The following is a 19,975-nucleotide window of genomic DNA, read 5'->3' on the forward strand; positions in this document are numbered from 1 at the left end:
AGTTTATTCTTTTTAAAATAATTTTATTTTTCTATTCATTATTCATATATTAAAAATTTGATGAAAGAAAAAAATAATAAAATTTAAAAAATATGTGGTATGTGGAGGATGGGAGATTGTGTAGATTTTTTCTTATCTTGAAAATAGTTTAGCCACAAATGAAAATAAACCTACAAACTACAAATTGATGTGATTTGATATAATTTATCAGATTATAAAGTTATTTTTATTATAAAATAAATCTAACAGACTCTATAAAACCACATCAGAATGTGAATTTATTTTATATAATCTATTTGTATCTGTAGGAGTTCTCATCTATATTTAATAACTTTTATCAATTTTACAATTAAATCATATCATGTAAATGATATATAATGCAGATGTTTTAATTTATTTTAAAAGATAAATTTTAAATTTTACAAATTAAATTATGTTTTATAAATAGTGTGATGCATAAGTTTTTTAATAGAATTTCTCGTATGTATTATGTGATTTGTGATACATTTCCTTTTTTTTGTTTAATCCATTAATTAAAATTATTGAGTAATGACGGCTTAATTATTTACACATCAACTTGTTAAACTACCATCTTTTGTATCCTATGCATTTATTCCCGTCTCCCAACGATGGTGAATAAAAATAGAGAAAAAAAAACCATTGCTTAAATAACATGTTTGGATGAAATAACAATGAGCAAATGGAAAATAAAAGGAAGATGAAAATAAATTAAGAAATAAGAAAAAAATTAATCAGAGAACTGATCGATCTTGTTGGACCCAAAACCCGTTGTGAGAAAAGCTGAAGAAGCCACCACCCTCACGAAGTAGTCTGATATCTCAAACTGCTACGAGCAGGGGCAGGGCTCACTCAGGTGCCCCAAGTCAATGCTGCAAGATGGTTCAGACTAGATTTTTAGTAATAACGAAGGTAATTCAGTATTTGATTAAATGAATAAAGGAGTCATGCAAGCACTTGCCTCGGCTTCAGTAGGCTTGGACTCTTCACCTTTGAGGTTGTCTTCACCTGCATGAGAGCATTTACATTTGAGTCTCCAATTTCAGAAATACGTCTGACTAAAAATAATCATCAGAGAGCTTCAGTATTCCACCAAACAGGGAAGTGACCTGATAAGCTTTAAAAGTTTTCTAAACGTTTCAAGTAGATTCTACAAGAGGTTTTTTTTTTTTTTTCACAACAATTCAAATGATATCAAGGCATCTGATATATTGCTACTGGGTCTATAATACCTCCATCTTCAGGCAAATCAGAGGTCCAGAGAGTAAGGTTGTCTCTCAACAACTGCATGATCAGGGTACTGTCCTTGTAAGACTCCTCACTCAAGGTGTCCAGCTCTGCAATTGCCTCGTCGAATGCTTGTTTAGCCAAATGGCAGGCCCTGCAAGTTTCAGTAACAATTTTAAGACAACAATAACTAGGATGTAATTTTAAATCCCTCAATAGATGACAAAAGGAAGCAGCTTAATACCTCTCAGGAGAATTCATTATCTCATAGTAGAATACAGAGAAATTGAGAGCAAGGCCAAGACGGATAGGATGGGTTGATGGAAGATCTGTGTTTGCAGTTGATGAAGCAGCCTAACAAAGACAGGAAGGAAAATCAAGTAACATCAAAAGTAAAGAATGATACATGAGCATGCTCTGGTTGACCATTGGTGGAAATTTAAGATATGTCAAATGAACATGCCTCATATCCCTTCAATGACTCCTCAGCTGCCTCTTTCCTTTCCTGGTCAATCTTGAACTCAGCAAGATACCGATAATAATCACCTTTCCTGCATTCATGCATAACGCAACAAAAAAAAAAAAAAAACGAACTAATATTTCCAAAGTAATAAGCATCATCGGTGCATAAACATGCAAACAAAATTAGAGCGAAATTTAAAATAATTTAATTCCATGACCGATGGCCACATCTTTGCCTCTCTTACAAAACCGGAACAAGGGATGAATCAGAAAGTCTACAGACTACATTGTTACATGTTAACCGTGAGTATGTTGGCAGAAAAAGTAACATACAATCATATTGGAAACTGGTTATCTTTTGGAATATACTCTATTATAATCATATTGGGTAAAAAGACAACTATAATCAATAAACAAAAATGGATGAGCATGAAAGTAATTGGTTGCATGGACCTACATGGGTTGATTTGGCAAGTGGCATAATGATGGAATATAACCCCTAGGGGTCGGCTCAAGTAGTAAAGGCCTTGGTCTTGATGGTATGCTTCTGCAAGGTCTAAGGTTCGAATTCTCTTGGGTGCAAACAATTTCTACAGACTATCGGACTAAGGGAACTTCCCCTTGAATTATTCAGGGTGCACTTGTGGGGAACTCCTTGCCGAGGGTGTATGCATCCCCGGGATTAGTCAGAACTTTATTCTCAGACACCCGGTGCCAATAAAAAAAAAATAACAACGGAATATATTCTTAAGTAAACATGACTCACATTTTGTAGTAAAAAACTGTGGCTTCTCCTGAAGTGGAAGAGGGAATCAGGTGCTTGTCAATGATAGCAAGAATGTCACTGCATATCTTGGAGAGTTCCTCCTCGACCTTCTGGCAGTAACCCTTAATAAGTTTAACATTTTGCTCATTTCCCTTGGACTCTTCCTTTTGCTCAATGGATGACATAATGCGCCAAGAAGCTCTGCGAGCACCAATGACATTTTTGTATCCCACTGATAGGAGATTCCTCTCCTCTACAGTCAGTTCAAGATCAAGTTTTGCTACCCTTTTCATACACTCGACCATTTCTGTCCCATTGATCGAATATGAGATTTCAGATAGAGATGACTTTTGTTATATAACTGGAAAACACTTTCTAGAATATAAACTATAAAACTGTAGCTTCTAATTGAATAAATAAATTGCTTTCCATTAATGGTCTTACTATTACAGCGATGTACATATCATCCAGTTTTTTGACAAAGAACCAAATAAAGGGGAATGATCCCCCCCCACCTCCCCCGCCGAAAAAAAAAAAACGAAAAAAACAAAAAGACAAACCAAGATCAATTTTAACAAACATCACACACCAGTCACTAACTAATCAAAGGGAAGTGAACGCTGTTCACTTCATAAAAGCTAGCAGAAAAATTAGCAACGGCTAAGTAATTTGATAAAGAAAACAGGTGTCCCGCACACCTAGTGGCAATAAAAAAAAAAGTAAGTTTATAAAGAAAACATTGAATAAGTAGTTCACTATGTATAAGGGCATAACTTAACCCAGATCCTTACTCATTTACGAGTCATTATAGTGAAGTTCATGTACTGCCCAATGCATCGCATGTAAAAAATGCCTTACGATTAAAATAAAAAAGATTAAAAAAAGGACAAGAAAAGATAGTTTCCTTTCTTAAGCATCATTGTCCTTTTTCCTTCTCCCTTCTTCAGATGAATTGATGGAGTGCACTGAGAAGGGTAAACCACAAACCAAATCGTTTTCTCTTTCTTCTTTCCGAATAACTAAATGGAACAGTTGGTGTAGGGCTGAGCACTGACAATGTCAGAGTTGGAGTGCCCTAGCTCCGACTCCGACTCCGATTCGCATAGCCTCCGATCCGACTCCGACTCCGACTTGTCGGAGCAGAGTTGGATTTGGCCTTTTTTATTGAGCTTTTTTTCTTAGCCCATTTGAAATTTCAATTTGACAATTTTGGACTCTCACTAATCGGATTTGGACTTCCAGATTTCAATTTTTTTTTAAAAATATTTTTTCAATTTCAATTTTATTAAAACATAACCAAAATTAAAAAAATAAATCATTGTACAAATTAATATTATTATACATTAGCATTATATGTTATTATATGTTAATATTTATACATTAGTATTACATATTATTACACATTGATTATTATACATTACTAGTACATGTTATTATAAATTTATAGATTTGTGTTTATACATAATACATTAATATTAAATGTTATTATACATTAGTTATTATATAATTATTATTACATGTTATTATACATTATTGTTTATACATTAGTTGCTATTATACATTAGTGTTACATGGTAGTAATAGTTAATAATATAGTGTTTACATATACTAAACTATTATTAGTGAATTTAGTCTATTTATATTATAGTATAAGCATATTATTTTATATTAATTTTCTTATACTAGTATATTATTGAATTTAATTAACTATATAAGTTATAGTTATATAAAATATATATGATTAGCGGAGTCGGAGTTGGACTTTGACTTTCTTGATTAAAAAAATTCCGACTCTACTTATAAGAGTCGGAGCGGAGTCGGATTTTCGAATTTTTGCTCAACCCTAAGTTAGCGTAGAGCTATACATCAAACAGGAAGAATACACCAGCAATGCCATCAATAATGCCGGTTTTTAGCGATGCAGAAGACAAATCTCTATAATAATATACCAAATTTATGTTAGCTTTCCAACACGGATTCCATTGAGTCTCAAATCAACAAAAGAAGATAACAAAATGTATTTCTCCCCCCGCAAAGACCGATCCAATAAACCGTTCTCATCAACAACAACAAACAACGAAATAAACCAGCAAAACCCATCACCAACATCTCCGGCCATATTTCCAAACGATCAAACATCCACGCATAAACCTCGAGACAAGAGAAACTTGGATTCACGAGTGATTTAATACCATTTCACAAGCGAATCCCAATACTGAGGCATTAAACAATGGGATCCAGACCAATGTCCCAAGAAAATGAATAAACAACTAAATATACAAAAAGTACGGACCAAGCAAGAGAAAGAACCTTCATAACGCTCGGCCTGTTCGGCGAGCTTGGCCAAGTAAACCTGGGTCTCTCTCTCCTTCTCCGTCGACATTTTCCCAAAAAGAGAACAGCAGAAATCAAATCACAGCAAACAAAACACAACGCGAGCTAACGAACGCGAGAAGCCGCGGAGCTTTTTCGTCTCAGGGTAAAAGAAAAAAAAGTGAGAGAGGAACAAAATGAGGAGATCGCGAGCGGAAAGAGTGCGTTATATCGTGGGGGGAGGTTAAGATGGGTGTTAAAGATCGAGCAAGTTCTGGGGGGTCGGAAGACCAGATCTGGACCGTTAGTTGGCGGGGGTCGGGGCTTTCGGGGATTTCAAAAGAAGACCGCGCGATTCGGGAGATTTTGTCGTCGTTATTTATTTATTTTTTTTTTTTAAGAATCTCCCAACGTTTTTTCAGTTTTGAATTGTGTAAATATTGTGCATATTTTTAGATTCATTATTAAAATTTTAATTTTTTTTACATGAGTATCATTTTAATCATATTTTTCAAAAAGAGTACGTAACACTTACGCACTATATGACTATAAATATAATTTCTTTTAAATTAGTTTTGTCTAATGGAAAATGATTTATACACAGTATTTTTCACAACGCATTTCACAACAATGTGTTAAATGAATGGTAATTTTGTAAAACATTTTATAAAAGCAACATAACTTTACAAGAATATCACTATCTTACAATATTGTTGTGAAATATATTGTAAAAATATGTTGTGTGTATCAATACTCTTGGCTAATTGGCTTCAATCCATCTAGATTGTATTCCTCATAATTTAGTAAGAGTAGCAATTCGTGTTTGCGGGTCGTATTCGTATTGTGTTAGGTCACGAGCATTCGATTATATAGGTCAACACAAATCCAACTCGTTAAGCTAAACGTGTGAGACTTTCAAACCCTAACACGATCCATTTAAATAAAGTGTCGTATCGTGTCACTCTTACTCATTTAATAATTAATTATAAATGAGTCAACACGACCCAACTCATTTCGATCTGTTTCATATAAATGAATTAAACTAACATTGTAACACACATAACTTATTTGACATGATTAATATAATTTTATATAAAAATTAAAATTTATATTTATTGGTAGCCACAATATCTACAAATAATAATAATAATAATAAGACGATATACTAACAAAAAATATCAATATTTTTCAAATTTTAACCTATAACAAAACCAATATTGCAAGTCTTACAACAACAAATATGAGCATAGGTCCATAATTATAATTTCAACAATAAAGATATAAGTATATTGAGAAATACCAACATTACAACTCAATAATAATAAAATTATAATTTTAAAATAAAATTTAAATGAGTTAGTGCGGGTTAAACAGGTTAATCCGTTGTTCACCTGTTTATTAATTGTGTCTTAATGGGTCAATTTGTATTGACCTAAACCTGTTTATATTAAATTCAAATCCGTTAATTTTGTATCATGTTTGTGTTGGGTCCACGAGTCGTGTCATATATTATCACCTCGATAATTTAGTTTGGGAATTAGAAAATTTAGTGTGATATTCATTTGCTATTAAAAGATGCCATATTATTAAAAAAATAATAATTAGTGTTAATTTGTACCGGTCATTTGAGTTCACGTCGGATCGTCATCAATATCTTAATCTTAGTGGACTATAATAAAAAGATGTACCACACATGTTTAACTTATTTAGGATCGTATCAATATAACTTTCTTATCTCTCTCCAAAATTGTAAATTAGGGCTATGCAAAAATAGCCTTTGGCTCGATCCGTCGGAGACACCCGATTTGCCCAACCCGCACAGACACGGGTTCATCATATCAAAACTTAATACCAGGTTTTATACAATGCAACCCACCGAATCCGTCGAAATCTAAAAATACTCTGTCGAATTACATGAAAAACATCTTAGACTCTCTTCTCCCCACTGCTAATCAATTTGTTTCTTACCTCGGCGATGTAAGTACTCAATGTAGAGAAAACTTTTGCGATCTACGTTCTTAGAATTCTGACAAAACTCAACTAAAAACAATGGATTCGATCTTACGTCGATCTTCGGCAGATTTTGAACGGGCTGCTCGCAAAAACCCTTTGTATAGACTCAGTACTCACTTTTGCATTCCAGAAAGCTTCAGACCACTGGAGGCTCCCATGGCATCTTAACGCCAAGTTCGCAACTGGATGCACTTTTTGCGAGCAGAGAGAGAGAGAGAGAGAGAGAGAGAAGTGAATAGTTTGGAAATGGGTCCCATAAATGTCCTCCCGCTGCCCATCTTACTCCTAATCTTCACATATTTTTGCCATTTCGGGTAAGTAGTAGCTTCGGATCTAATTAGGATCATAGCTCATTCAAAAGACTCTAGATTTTGACAGGAAAATCAAACCCACAAAGAAATAAACAAAGTTTTACATTTTTCTCTGAGAATAAATCAAGCAAGCTACTGTTTTCGTGAGCAAAATGATGCCTAGTTACTTACAGAGTGAAGACCCTCTTCTTATTATGTTGAATATATCATTTAGGTTTGGAGGGTGGGATGTGAATTTTATATTTTGTTTTGAAGTTTAAAATATTATGTTTTAATATTATTATTGTTTTGGAATTTGAAAAAGGTGTATTGGGATTTGAAAAAGTTGAATTGTTTATTATATTTTGTATGTGAATTTGAAAAATGTGTAATGATGAGATGAGATGAGATGAGAATTTTGTGTTTTGTCTTGTGCCCCAAACCTGCCCTTAAGGTCTCAAAGACCAGTATGAGGTTCCACCCAAAGTCTCTACTTCCTCCTAAGGTGAAGGTTGTCAATGATTTCAAAGAAAATTAAATAGATCTTGAAATTGATCTCAAAGAAAATGAAATACATCATAAGCTTCATCACCGGTGAGACATCCGACAAGTTTCAGATGTAGAAGTGACAATCTACGGTGGGCCCTGACCACCCTCTGCTTCGAGGACTACATGGAGCCCCTCAAAGTGTACCTATAGAGGGAGGGTGGGTTTGGGAGGGGAAAGGCTGAGTTGCAGAGGAGAATAAGAGAAAGAAAAAGAGGAAGAAGAGGAACGGATGATGTGTGAGAGGCTAAGTTTGCAGAAGAGTAAGAGAGGGGCGTGGATCTGCAAATGAAGTTATAAAAGTGAACGGGTGAAAGATCGAAAACGATAAAAAACATGACGAACGGGTTGATAACATTATCCATGAGGTTGATAATATATTACAGATATAGAAGGTTTAAATTTTCTAGAATTCAAATATTGAATAAGTATTTAAAACAATTCCAAGTATTTTATAATTTTGAAAAAACTAATTTCTACAAAATGTTAAAAAGAAAATATAACATATGTCGATTAGTTATGTTACTTGTAAGTCTGATGTGTCAACACACCTGTTGTCGTGGGACCCAACTTATTATGTCTTCGTGAGTCAAAATTTAGGTTTGCAATTAAAGTTTTTCATACAAAGTCTAGTTCAAGATAAAGTCTTATGGTGGGTAACTTCTATCCAATTTATTTGAAAAAAAGTGAAATTTATTATATATAAATAACTTTTTTCTATATCGATTTTAGATGTGTTTTATTTTTTTTTCAAAAGGAATATGCAGAGCTTATACACCTTATAAATATACAAAATATTTTTCTAAAACTATTCATCTGGATTTCGGATCGGGTACCCAGGTATACCTGGCTAGAAACCTGGGTTTCAAATCCGGGACGGATTCCAGCCTGGGTATACCCGGGTTATGATTCGGGCCGAAACCTTATAACCCAGAAATTCGGGTTCCAGGCTGTACCTTTTATTTATTTATTTATAAAAGACTATATTATAATTTTTTTCAAGAAAAAGATAATGCTGGAAAGCATAATTTTTTTTTTTTTTTAGTCTAAAAGTCTATATTCTATTACAAATCTTTTGTTCAAGAAAAAATGTTTAATTATGTGGGTTTAATTATGGAGTCGGGCTGCTCTGCTGCCCAAAGTAGCCCGCTCAATTTGACCGATAGTTTAAATGTGTATTTTTATTTTTTTCTCAATTTTTTTTTCATATTTTTTTAACATATTTAAATATTTTTAAAAAATAAAAAAATACACCAATACATTAAAAATCATTTTCTTAATCATTAAGTAAAAAAAAGATTAAAAAAAATTAAATATACAAGTGGTCAAAGTGAGTGGGAAAAATAAGTGGGCAAACTAGCATTTTCCTTAATTATGTGGTACCCGGCCCGAGTTTCTTTCGGGCTGGAACCCATAACTAGAACCTGGTTATCTGGGTTTCGGATCGGGTTAGGAAAAATTATGGCTTGGATGAACAGTCCTTGTCCTACATTTTACTAACGAGAAAATATATTTTCAACCGTGAAGTGTGCAAGTGTCGTATAATCGCTTTGAAAAAAAAAGAATAAAATATGAGACCCAAATAAAAAAATTAATTTTTTAATAATAGATCTCACTCTTTTCAAAATGATTACATAATATTTACGCACTTCACGATTGTATGTATAATTATTTCTTATGATTATTGATTGGGTCAATCGAGTTTGTGTCAAATTAATTTGAATCTAATTAAGTTCGCCTATATATCCTTCTATTTCGCATCGAGTTTACAAATCATATTAAAAATGATAAAACTTAATGCTGAATTCATGGTATGATTCGCGACTTCTTATAAGTACAACTTTCTAAATCAATTTGTAATGTTCATCAATAGTATTTATTTTTAGTAGAGATCAGTGGCTCGAAATTGGAACGAATAAGGTTCAGAAAATTCTCAACGTCGCACAGTAGTTTTAGTACAACAATAGAGTTGAACAGGTTTATAATAAATCGGGGATGTAGCTCAAATGGTAGAGCGCTCGCTTTGCATGCGAGAGGTACAGGGTTCGATCCCCTGCATCTCCACTTGTTTTTGAAAATATTAGTGTACTTTTGTGAAGCTAAAATGAATGTGTAGAAAGGAAGTTTTGAACTTTTGATCAACCTTTGGTACCCAGTGTAAGAATTTCCCAGGTGCCTGTGGGCTGATGGTACTTTTAAAATAAGTTTTGATCAACCTCTAGTACCCAGTCTAAGAAGAAATTCTTTCACAGGATCTAGATCTTCTTTTGTTGACTCTGTTTCAGATATTCTAGTAAAACGAGACAAAAATTTCAAATAATTTTTGGAAGATTCTGCCAAAACAGTCCAACCTCCTAATCTTGATTTGAATCTGAAAGGCTTTTAAACATCGGTGACTTCTGCTTAGTACTCTACTAAGGATGTTGAAACATCCAAAGGCAAATTCATAAAGGATGAAGCTGATAAATAGAAACCACAGAGGGTCCTAGCCTGTTTGTCTTGAAAATCAATCTTCGGCCGATCCTGTGGTAAAATAATCAAATGTTTTTTAATAGTTTTTTGAAACAAGTTTTAATGTAGGTTTTCCCACCTTTTATTCGATCCGGTCTAACTGATGTCCGTTGGTTTGAAGAGCAAGATTAACAAAATTGTTTTGATGAATAATCTTTTTTGTTTTTTGTAGAATACTGTTTTCTTTAGAATCCTTGGACTTAGTTATGGGGATTTTTAAGGGGGGAAGCTACTACTTCAGAATGATTACAACTACGAGCATCACAGAATGATTAATCTCTTTCATTATGATCAGAAGTTCGTGTGATCAATGAATTCAACATAAAAGCAAGTTGTAGAGAAACATGGACAGATCGATCAGTACTCCCCTTGTCATCCTCTTTTTTGATGGGTTTAGTTTCAACTTTTCAGGTATCAGGTGACATATTTCCGGTCTCCATGAACTCATGTCACTATATATAAATATATATACAGACATACATTTGACATAAATAGTATTTTGAATAGAGGTGACAAACTGAGACCAGAATTCTGAATTGCCTGCAGATATTCTGAATTGCCTGCAGATATAAGAAATGAAAAACCACTAAAGCAAAAAAATAAAAAAACTAAACAAATTAAACCAAAAAAATTAAAAGCAAATATATACAAAACCATTAAGATCTTAAAATCTGTTTAATTTCAATATTTTTATGGTTTTATATCTATTAAAACCATATGGGGGGTTTTGTATTTTTCACTGTTTCAGTCCTCCAGAGTCCCACAGCTTAAGCTGACCAATAACATATAACATAATATAATATGCCCACGACAGAAAATATATAACTGGTTACAAATATAACTTCCACTCTTAACATTTCGTGGCTATTTGACCTTTCTTTCCTCAACAAAAGCGATTGTTTGACTCCCATGGCAAGGAGTCCAAAATCAATCAATAAAGAAATTTGAAAAACAAATGCCAAAAATGTTGGATGAATGAATTGCTCCAAACGCTTGGACAATTGAAAGACCTCTTTAATCTACAACTTCCACATGCCTGTTTCGGTGGTGGACATGGTCAAATCCGTCAATCTCCGGGCATATCTTACATAGATTTGCTACCAAAACGATCGAAATCCCTGCCAATGATATCATAGCATTATTCAGGAGCTAAAACAGTAAAACTTAAACAAGTGCAGACAGAGTTGTTCTACTAGTTGCATCCTCAGTACTGTTAATGTGTAATAAGCTGCTTTAGACAGGGAATCAACAAAAATCGCTATGCTTTAAAGGCATTTTTTCACACAACCACAAAGAAGTCGGCCAAAAGATAATGACCTAAACCAGTTTTCAGTTTAAAGTCAGCCAAAGCTGACTACAGTTACTAATTAGTTTAATTTCTTTCTAGTTATGAATTTAATTTTTCAAACTCTCGCACGGTGTATGGCCGACTCTATAACAGCAACATCAAGTCATTATCGACAGAATACTATAGTCCCCTGAATATTTTTTTTTTTATAAGTATAGTCACCTGAATATTTCCACATTTCAGACAAATTTAGAGGAATTACCAGAGAAAAAATGTGTACACATTCACAAAGGTGAGACCTCAAGATACTCAATCTATCATTTCTTAATGAATGGTTTCTGGCAAACAAGCAGCCGCTGGTCACTGCCATTCTGAAGGTCAATCACCCTTGCTTCCCATCGTATATGTGTAGCAAGAGTTCGTGCCATCTCTATGGCTCCCACTTTATCAGAAAGAACAGCCCATCCCTGGAAACCAATCACAATTTTGTATAACAGGTTATGAACTTCATCCATATAGCAGCTGACATCCAAGCAACCATTGCATCAGAAATATCATGGACACAACTTATAGTGAGGGCACATCAAATGTAAGTGGACTTGCACACTGTAAGAACAATGAAAGAAGAGAAACTAGCATTGGACAAGATGAACTTATGTATAAGTATCTTGGGTGGTTTCTTATAGAAAACAAGGACAGGAACAAGAAAAAAAAAAGGAGAAAGGGATAACTCAAACCACCAGAGGTCTAGAACGGTGCCCAAGCACTATTCCAATTTAAATTAAAACTTTTAACAAACCCATATTGCATAAGATTTTCCGGCAGAGAAAAAGCCAGCTCAGAGACAAGAAAGAAGGTAGGAAGGGGGCATAACTCATGAGAATAACACAAGAAAGGTCTTGCCGGCATTGTCGTAATTTGAGTTGCAAAATACTCAATTCCCAATACAATTTTGCCAGTATAAGCAATAATGAATAGCCTAACAATACATATACCTCAGGGCGCAATATGCGGTCCATTTCCAAGAACAAGTCCATTGTGCTGCATCTCTCTGAACTGAGATGTGAAAGGAGCCCATTTGCATGAAGCAGATCATATGTCCGCGGGTATGTGGGGAAAGGTTCACACCTGTGCACCAATAGATAGATCACAACCATAGAGCCATGAAGCTGCAAAGCGACTTACTTCTAAACAGTGCTATTGACAAATTTTGGAGGACAACATCAAATTACAACTTCTGGATCCAAGAAACGAATACAGGCTCTTTTCTAGAACCAAAGTTCGTGAACATCATGTTCTGAATCATAAAATTGAAGTATATGTAAACTGTCTAAAACTTACAAGCCGAGTCTCCAAAAGTGAAATAAAATTGGGAAAGCAAGGTCAGAAACCCCATGTATATTAATTCCATGAAGAAACCTCAGAAATTACATACAAATAAGTTGTGACTTGGGAGTTGTTTTCTTTTTCTTTTTTTCTAGATTAGCTAATCTGAATCATAAGTTGTGACATATATGTCCCGCAAGCAAGTGCTATATTATAAATCCAATCTCGCCATGTCTCATATTTGAGAAGGCTTAGATAGAATATCGCTTGACATCTTACAGATTTCGATTCGCCCCAAGTCTCAACTTAAAAAAATGAGAGAATGCAAATTCAAATAAAGATTGACATAAAATATTCAATGTTAGCAAAAGAATTTTTAAAAGGAACTGAAATAATGATTTACCAGTCATGCAAAACACCAGCAAAGCCCTGATCAAGTATAACAGGAAGTGTATTACGAGCTCTGATGGGTACAACATTCATCACCCATACTGATTTTTTCTCCTCCAAAAATGCAGCATTTAGACCCCCATAATGAGAATTCATGTCCATCACATTGCGTATCATGTTAAATGGGGGTAATGGGTCCTCATCACCAGGCCTCTTTGGATGGTCAGAGAAAATTAAGGGTGTAAGCAAAGACCAGTAGTTTTTTAGAGCAGATCTCCAAATCTGCAAGTCTTCGAAGAAATCTTCAGGCAAAACTCCTGCAAAGATACAAGCCGGTCAGTAAATTGGCACAACATTATCAAACAGGTGAGGGATTGAATAGATCAGAAAAAAAAAAAAAAGGTGAGGAATTGAATAAAAAGGTACCAGTAGATCTAGAAGCATAAAAATTAAAGAAACAATTGGATGGACAGACAACTGTAACACTACAAAAGTAGTGATAAGAAGAAAATCAAATCTTGATAAAGTAATACTTTCCATGAACTTCAAGCTCGGCTGAGCTCAATTGGGAACCAGCAGATCTGTTCTGGATTGGAATCCAGCGTTTGCTTGAGGTACCACTTATACAAGATACAAGTGGCTGATAATATGATTGAATATCATGCCCTTCTTTGCAAAGTGGTATAGCAACCTGCTTGCTACAAAGAAGAACAAAAGAAACCATTACTAAAGCAGTAATTTAAAAAGAAAGCGTGGCAGCTCCACAAATATAACTACCTCAATGGAGCAAGAAAATATCAAAGCTAAAACTGTAGCTCCTTGAGTATCGAAACCAACGCCCAAGTTATTTTTTTTTTTCTAAATTATTAATGGAAAAATGTGCACTATTCGTTAGATCCTTACCGAGAGGCATAACAATCAGTATCCACAGTCTTCTGCCAGATGAAAGTTTCATCTTGCTGGGCTAGAAGACTCCAACAGATTCTCTGGGTCAACTCTTCCATTGGTGTCAACATGTTTCTCTTCTTTATTCCCACTGAACTTCCTTGCAGCTTGCCTGAGGGTGAGGTCAACACAAAGTAACCTCCAGGCTTGAGTACGCGGTCAACTTCGATAAGTAGCATCCCATCTGTTTAATAAAATCATCATTACACGTATCAAAGACATGTTAATCACAGCAGCAAACTATACTTATCCTGAAGTCTATAAATTCACAGTAATCTTGAAAGAAAAGTGAAGTAAAATTTAGAAACTTTAAAATAGCATTCATGGGCTCAAACACCTCATTACTTTGATTTTTTTTTTTAATTTTTTTTTTATGTTGAGGAACCTCTCTAAGGCAGGGCCCTTTAGACCCACCCTTGCAGAGTAAACCCCGGTCCCGTGCACCGCACCCTTAGAAGTTTCCCTAAATGGAACTGGTTAAATCACCAGCTTTTCACTAGGAGGTGTGGCCCCAAACTTTGAATGTTACTTCCAAATACATATTTTCTCCAACATTCAAACCCTCTGCATCAAGGGATAACCAAATGACTCAAATGACAAAAAGTACAACTTTTTATTGCATTTATGAAGCCAATATGGCTGTTCCTCATGCATGAAGTAAACAAATCTTTATGAATGATCACTGCTATAAAATACTATAGCTGTGATGCTGCTGGCAGCAGGATGAATATGGTGCCAACAGAGATGCCAACTTAAGTTACAGTGATGCTTCTGTCGGTTGCAAAGCTTGTAGTTTTATTGAAGCAAGGTAAAGGTGTCTGGACTCTGGTGGCTAGATGAAATACAAATTAAAAAATGAAAAAGGAACTAAGAAGCTGCCTTCAAATAATTTGTGATCTTAAAAAAATTAGCTAACAGAAACTTGTGCTTCAGTATCAGATCAAAACTGTGACCTTATCCTTTACCCCTTGCTTAAGGGCAGAGAAGAAATTTTGAATCACAAAAAATATTGAGCTAGTTCAGATAAAAATAGAAAACAAAATAAATAAGATTTTATCATGTGCAAACCAAACTCACTCCAAAACTTGAGTCACCGAGCCAAAAAGGGGCTAGTTCAAACTCCATCCCATTATGCCAAACAAGTCTTCAAATAATTGCATTTTTTTTTTTATCCCTGAATACCCAACTGATTCTCTTTATGTCCACAATTTACCAGAAAATGTTTGATTCTCTAGAAAATACTCCTTGATTCATTCTTCCATGTTGTGTAAAACTGAAAAAAAAAGGTTCATCAAAATGATGATAAATCACATAATTAAAAACAAGTCTTCCAATTAATGAATTTTTTTATAATACTCAAATCATTAATTAAGTATTTATAATGTACTCTGTTTTTCTTTTTGAAGACAGCAGTTGATGTTTTCTGGGAGTTTTAAAAACACAACAGAAAGGTTCATACTTTCTTATTACCTAGGAGAACTCATTTCAATTAAGCCATTGGGTTCATACTTGTTATATGCATTTTGTTGAGTGGTTAACATCTATACATTTTGTTGAGTGGTTTACCTGACCTCTTATATGTGGCACAAGATGTACTGTAAGTCTGTTTATCATTGAAATCATGCCCATTAACTTCAATGGCATGCAAGTGCCCCCCTAAACGTGTCTATTAGTCTGGTTGGAAAAAAAAAAGAAACAAACAACTTTGGAAACTTCACCCTTTCGCTTAGAAATGTATATTTTAATTTTGACATTATATAGTACTGAATGATGTTCAAAAACTATTTTCCAAAAGAGTAATCGAAGGAGAGAACAAAGTCAACTGGACTAGAACTAACTCGCAATTGATGGTGCTAAAGTGCCCTATCACTCTAGGTAAGAACTATGTATATCTATTACTGCACTCAAATGATGGAGAAGCAGTGTTACATTAAACAAAAGGAAAGAAGATAACAAGGCAAGTAATAAAAATCCAACTGACATGAATCAAGCAGAAACAAGTTTGGCAACATCCAAAGGAAGCACATTATCTATAAGGGGAATGATAATATGGTGAATCTAACACTAAAGGTACCTTTTTTGTCCCAAACAATACCACACTGCGCACAGTGAACCATGTCAAATGACAAGGATGGATATGGAAGCTGTCTTGAAATGAAGCTACCAATTATTGCTGGAAGACCTCTCTCAAGGGCTAATTGGACCTGACTGCCAGTCGCCTCGTAAGCCGCAATACAAACAGCCATTAACTTCAGTGAGACCAAATGAGCTCCAAAGCTACCAAATCCACAACCAATATCTAGTACATTGTGCACCTGTAATTAACATATATACTTGAAAATATGCATACCACTGACAGTTCTACTGTTCTTTATCAGAAAGGAGAAAGAAAGCAATCCACAAGGAATAGAAAAATATGGCATGGTTGCTTTGAGATATAAAGTTAGTTATTAAACATTTAGAGGACAATATAGAATTGCATTTGAGAAATTCCAGATTTTTAAAACCCAACGGTGTGTGAAAAAAAAAAAACTTACACCAGCTTGAAGAAATTCGGAGTCACTTCCTAACCCTATCATCTCTGCAATTTGGCGAGAATAGTCTTTAACACCATCAAAGATCAATCCATCCTCAGAGTGAAAAGCAATTTGATTCTCTTCAAGTAACATCAACCTGTCATGACACATTCAAAAAGTATACACAATCAAATCATTAATAGCTCACAAGCCCAACCAAGAAATCATAAAGAAAAGTAGTGAGTAACAAAAGCTCTAGTGCTTTTTGTAGTAAGAGGTAATTTCACAGACTCAGCAGCTAGCTATAACTAACAAATACCTTTTGGTCATACTTCCGGATGACAGAAATTGGTCTTTGGTTATCTTCACATTTCCACTCCATATCACATCCCTGCCAGCAGGCCACCTCAGGGGGGTCTTATACTCTTTAGGTGGGCGAACCAAACACCGGTTTTGTTCTCTTTGAACTTCACAATGCCGATCAAGCTCCTCCCCATCTTTAAGCCCAGCTAACAAATTTGCTGAAACATTGTAACAAGGTACATAATTTTCTCTTTCTTTGCCACAAAGGCCAAGCTCTCTTTGCCGACTAGCTCCAAGTGAAAGAGACTTCAGCTCCAAATAATCAACCGCTGCTTGCTCCTTTAGCCTTCTATAGTTTAAATAAATGTCCGGCGTAGCAGTTACAGAGTCAAAGGCGTTCGAAGAAGACGAGCCTAATACTGCAATTATCGCGAGCAAGCTAACAAGGCACAAAAGTAACCAGCTGAGCGGTGGTCTGGGGCCGAAAATGACGGATACTTTATTAAACCACGAGCTTCTCATGTCCGGATCGTGCAACACACTTGGAAAATCGAGTCAAGAAAACCCACTAAATAACCAACTCGAATCTATATCTTAAAAAACAGCGAAAACCACCAATCATAACATAGAAGCTTCTGTGCATTTTACCATGAATCTGGACTATTTCCAAAGCATTGAAACAGAAACTCTTCACATGTCCGAACAGCTCTCTTTCCACTTGACTTTACCATGGAGTCACATAATTCTGAAAAGATTCAGCGCAAACTCGGAGATAACCACCATAAAAAATGTGGATACGAAATCCAGATCCGTAATTATGGATCAACTACCCAAATCTTTTTAAAAAATCTAAAAGAATTACAACTCCAAATAATTTGGAAATCCAGAAGGTGTATAAGCCAACTGATCACGACCGAGTAATGCCCAGTACGGAAACCAATCCTCCTAATAGACTTGATCAACCTGCAAATAAGCCAAATACTGGGTTACTAACGGTTCGGTTTGGTTGCTGATAAAAATAGCTGAATCCCACGATAGATCGCATTTACTCGTGAGATTCCAAGTATTCCTTTCCTTTTTCATGATTCTCACCAAAAAGCATAAAAACAGAGGAAAACAAAAGGATCATATTTCCACTATTATAATCCAGTGAGCGAAACCCAGATCTCGAAAAGGGTAGGCATGAACACAGATCCGATCAAACCAACAACAAATCACTACCCATCCAGATAAAAACACAGTGGCCAATGGACATTGATCCAAAACCAGAGAGAGACAACTTGAAACAAGATGGGGGAAACAGGGGTTTTGGGAGGCGTACCAGTTATGGGTCGCTGAAGAGAATGGAGACAGAGATTCCGAACCAACTGTAAGGAAAAAGAAATAGCGAGAGAGAGAGGAAAGCAGCTACAGGGGTGAGTCCAAATCTAGCGGGTTCTGGTTCTTGGGGACGTGGGAATAAAATCAGAGCAAAATTAATCAATAATTTATTTTCCAGAGTGCACACGAATTATGGACAGAAGATGATCAGTAGGAATATAAATGTCATATATAAGTTGCTCAAAGGACTTCCATTCCACTTTTAGGGAAACCAACGGTGGAGATTTGGCCGTGTGAAAGTGGAACCTTTATTATTCAGAATTGAGTTGTTTTTCCTTTTGTTTTTTTGGGAGGTGTATTAGTTGAGGAGTAATGATATATACATAATTAATAATATTATAAAATAAAAATATTTTTATTTTTATAATATTATTTTATAAAAATATTTTTCATTTAAAATATAATTATATAAAGTGTTATAAAAAAATTGTGTAATCAAAGCCCTTGAATCTTTGATTTAATGGGAGTGATAATCAGACAGACAGACAGACAGACAGCCTTAATTAAGATAAGAAATGGTTGCCAAATGGGGAGAGAGAGAGGAATTATCGCTTTCATAAGTTTCAGGTAGAGAGTCGGGCCAATCAGAACACAGATATAGCTTAGCTTAGCTTAGCTGTATGTCTCAATTATATTTCCACTGGCTGTTTGTTGCCTTTCCGGGCACGTCAGTCAAATCCCTGTTTGCTGGTTTCGGTGCTTTCTGCCTTTTCTTTTTCCTTTTGTATTTTTCCCCTATTTGTATTTCCGCCCTGAAAATGGCGACAAAGCTCTGCATTTGCCAACTCCAGACTGGTCCTGTTTCTGGCTTTCAATTAATTTCTAAATTGTATCAATTTATTTCTTGACTTGTTGTAAACACAAAATAAATTTAAAAAATTTAAAAAAAGGGTAACCTCAGTATTATAGCCAGGACCTAATCTCCCTTTGTGTAGAAGGAAAAATATTATAGTCAGGTAGGTAGGTAGGTCCAGGTTGGTGACCGAAATCTGGTGGTGTGTGTTGGTGAAATAAGAATAATAAAAATGATGATTAATTATATTTTTTTAATATATACATAAATATATTTAATTTAATATATATATACATATATTTATATATAGAAAATGCTATTTGGTATTTTCGATGTTACCGCTCAAAATTATTGTTAGAATATTTTAATATTTTAATTTTAATTTTTTTACTTAATAATTAAGAAAATAACTATTAATAAAATTATATATAATTTTTAATTTTTTTTAATGATTAAAGATGTTAAGAAAAGAACTATAAATTTATACTAACGATATGCCCAACGGTAAAAGTTGGACAGCCCGCTTGCACCACCCTTTACACAATTATATATAATTTTTAATTTTTTTTAATGGTTAAAGATGTTAAGAAAAGAACTATAAATTTATACTAACGATATGCCCAACGGTAAAAGTTGGACAGCCCGCTTGCACCACCCTTTACACACACACATGTATATAAAAGCAAAACTAGATTCTTTTGAAAGGCAAAAGAAAAGGTAACAAAGCAAAAGTTAGCTTTTTTCTTCATTAATTTGAGGAGGGGGGGGGGGAGGATTGGGGTCATCGTCTTAATAATAATAATAATTAAAAAAAAAATGGATAACAGTTAGTTGAAGGATCATGGTATTAAAGCTCTAATTTTTGGAATAAATCTACTCATCTGCCAT

General features: G+C 34.6%; 2 protein-coding genes and 1 non-coding gene across 4 annotated transcripts; 1 reads left to right on the forward strand and 2 right to left on the reverse strand.

Moving 5' to 3' along the window:
* Nucleotides 1-577: 577 nt before the first annotated feature.
* Nucleotides 578-5,011, reverse strand: LOC109014362 (14-3-3-like protein GF14 iota). Its single transcript, XM_018996794.2, has 7 exons — nucleotides 4,784-5,011; nucleotides 2,474-2,780; nucleotides 1,709-1,796; nucleotides 1,490-1,599; nucleotides 1,251-1,399; nucleotides 980-1,026; nucleotides 578-890 (listed from the first exon to the last, which is right to left on the reverse strand). Exons 1-7 carry the CDS (start codon nucleotides 4,854-4,856, stop codon nucleotides 885-887), a joined length of 780 nt encoding a protein of 259 aa, XP_018852339.1. The 5' UTR covers nucleotides 4,857-5,011; the 3' UTR covers nucleotides 578-884.
* Nucleotides 5,012-9,626: 4,615 nt separating this feature from the next.
* Nucleotides 9,627-9,699, forward strand: TRNAA-UGC. Its single transcript has one exon. It is a non-coding gene; the product is annotated as a tRNA-Ala (tRNA).
* A 1,064-nt stretch (nucleotides 9,700-10,763) lies between these two features.
* Nucleotides 10,764-18,461, reverse strand: LOC109014361 (probable methyltransferase PMT5). Of its 2 annotated transcripts, XM_018996792.2 has the most exons (10): nucleotides 18,236-18,461; nucleotides 16,931-17,877; nucleotides 16,633-16,768; nucleotides 16,170-16,410; nucleotides 14,054-14,279; nucleotides 13,688-13,848; nucleotides 13,164-13,467; nucleotides 12,430-12,562; nucleotides 11,697-11,901; nucleotides 10,764-11,264 (listed from the first exon to the last, which is right to left on the reverse strand). In XM_018996792.2, the coding sequence occupies exons 2-9, from the start codon at nucleotides 17,434-17,436 to the stop codon at nucleotides 11,752-11,754; spliced, it is 1,857 nt and encodes a 618-aa protein (XP_018852337.1). In that variant the 5' UTR covers nucleotides 17,437-17,877; nucleotides 18,236-18,461; the 3' UTR covers nucleotides 10,764-11,264; nucleotides 11,697-11,751. The 2 variants fall into 2 exon arrangements, with proteins under 2 accessions (XP_018852337.1, XP_018852338.1); XM_018996793.2 differs by having other exon boundaries at nucleotides 16,931-18,461.
* Between the last annotated feature and the right edge of the window lie 1,514 nt (nucleotides 18,462-19,975).

This window comes from Juglans regia, chromosome 13 (assembly GCF_001411555.2).
Source record: "Juglans regia cultivar Chandler chromosome 13, Walnut 2.0, whole genome shotgun sequence".
Lineage (NCBI taxonomy): Eukaryota > Viridiplantae > Streptophyta > Magnoliopsida > Fagales > Juglandaceae > Juglans > Juglans regia.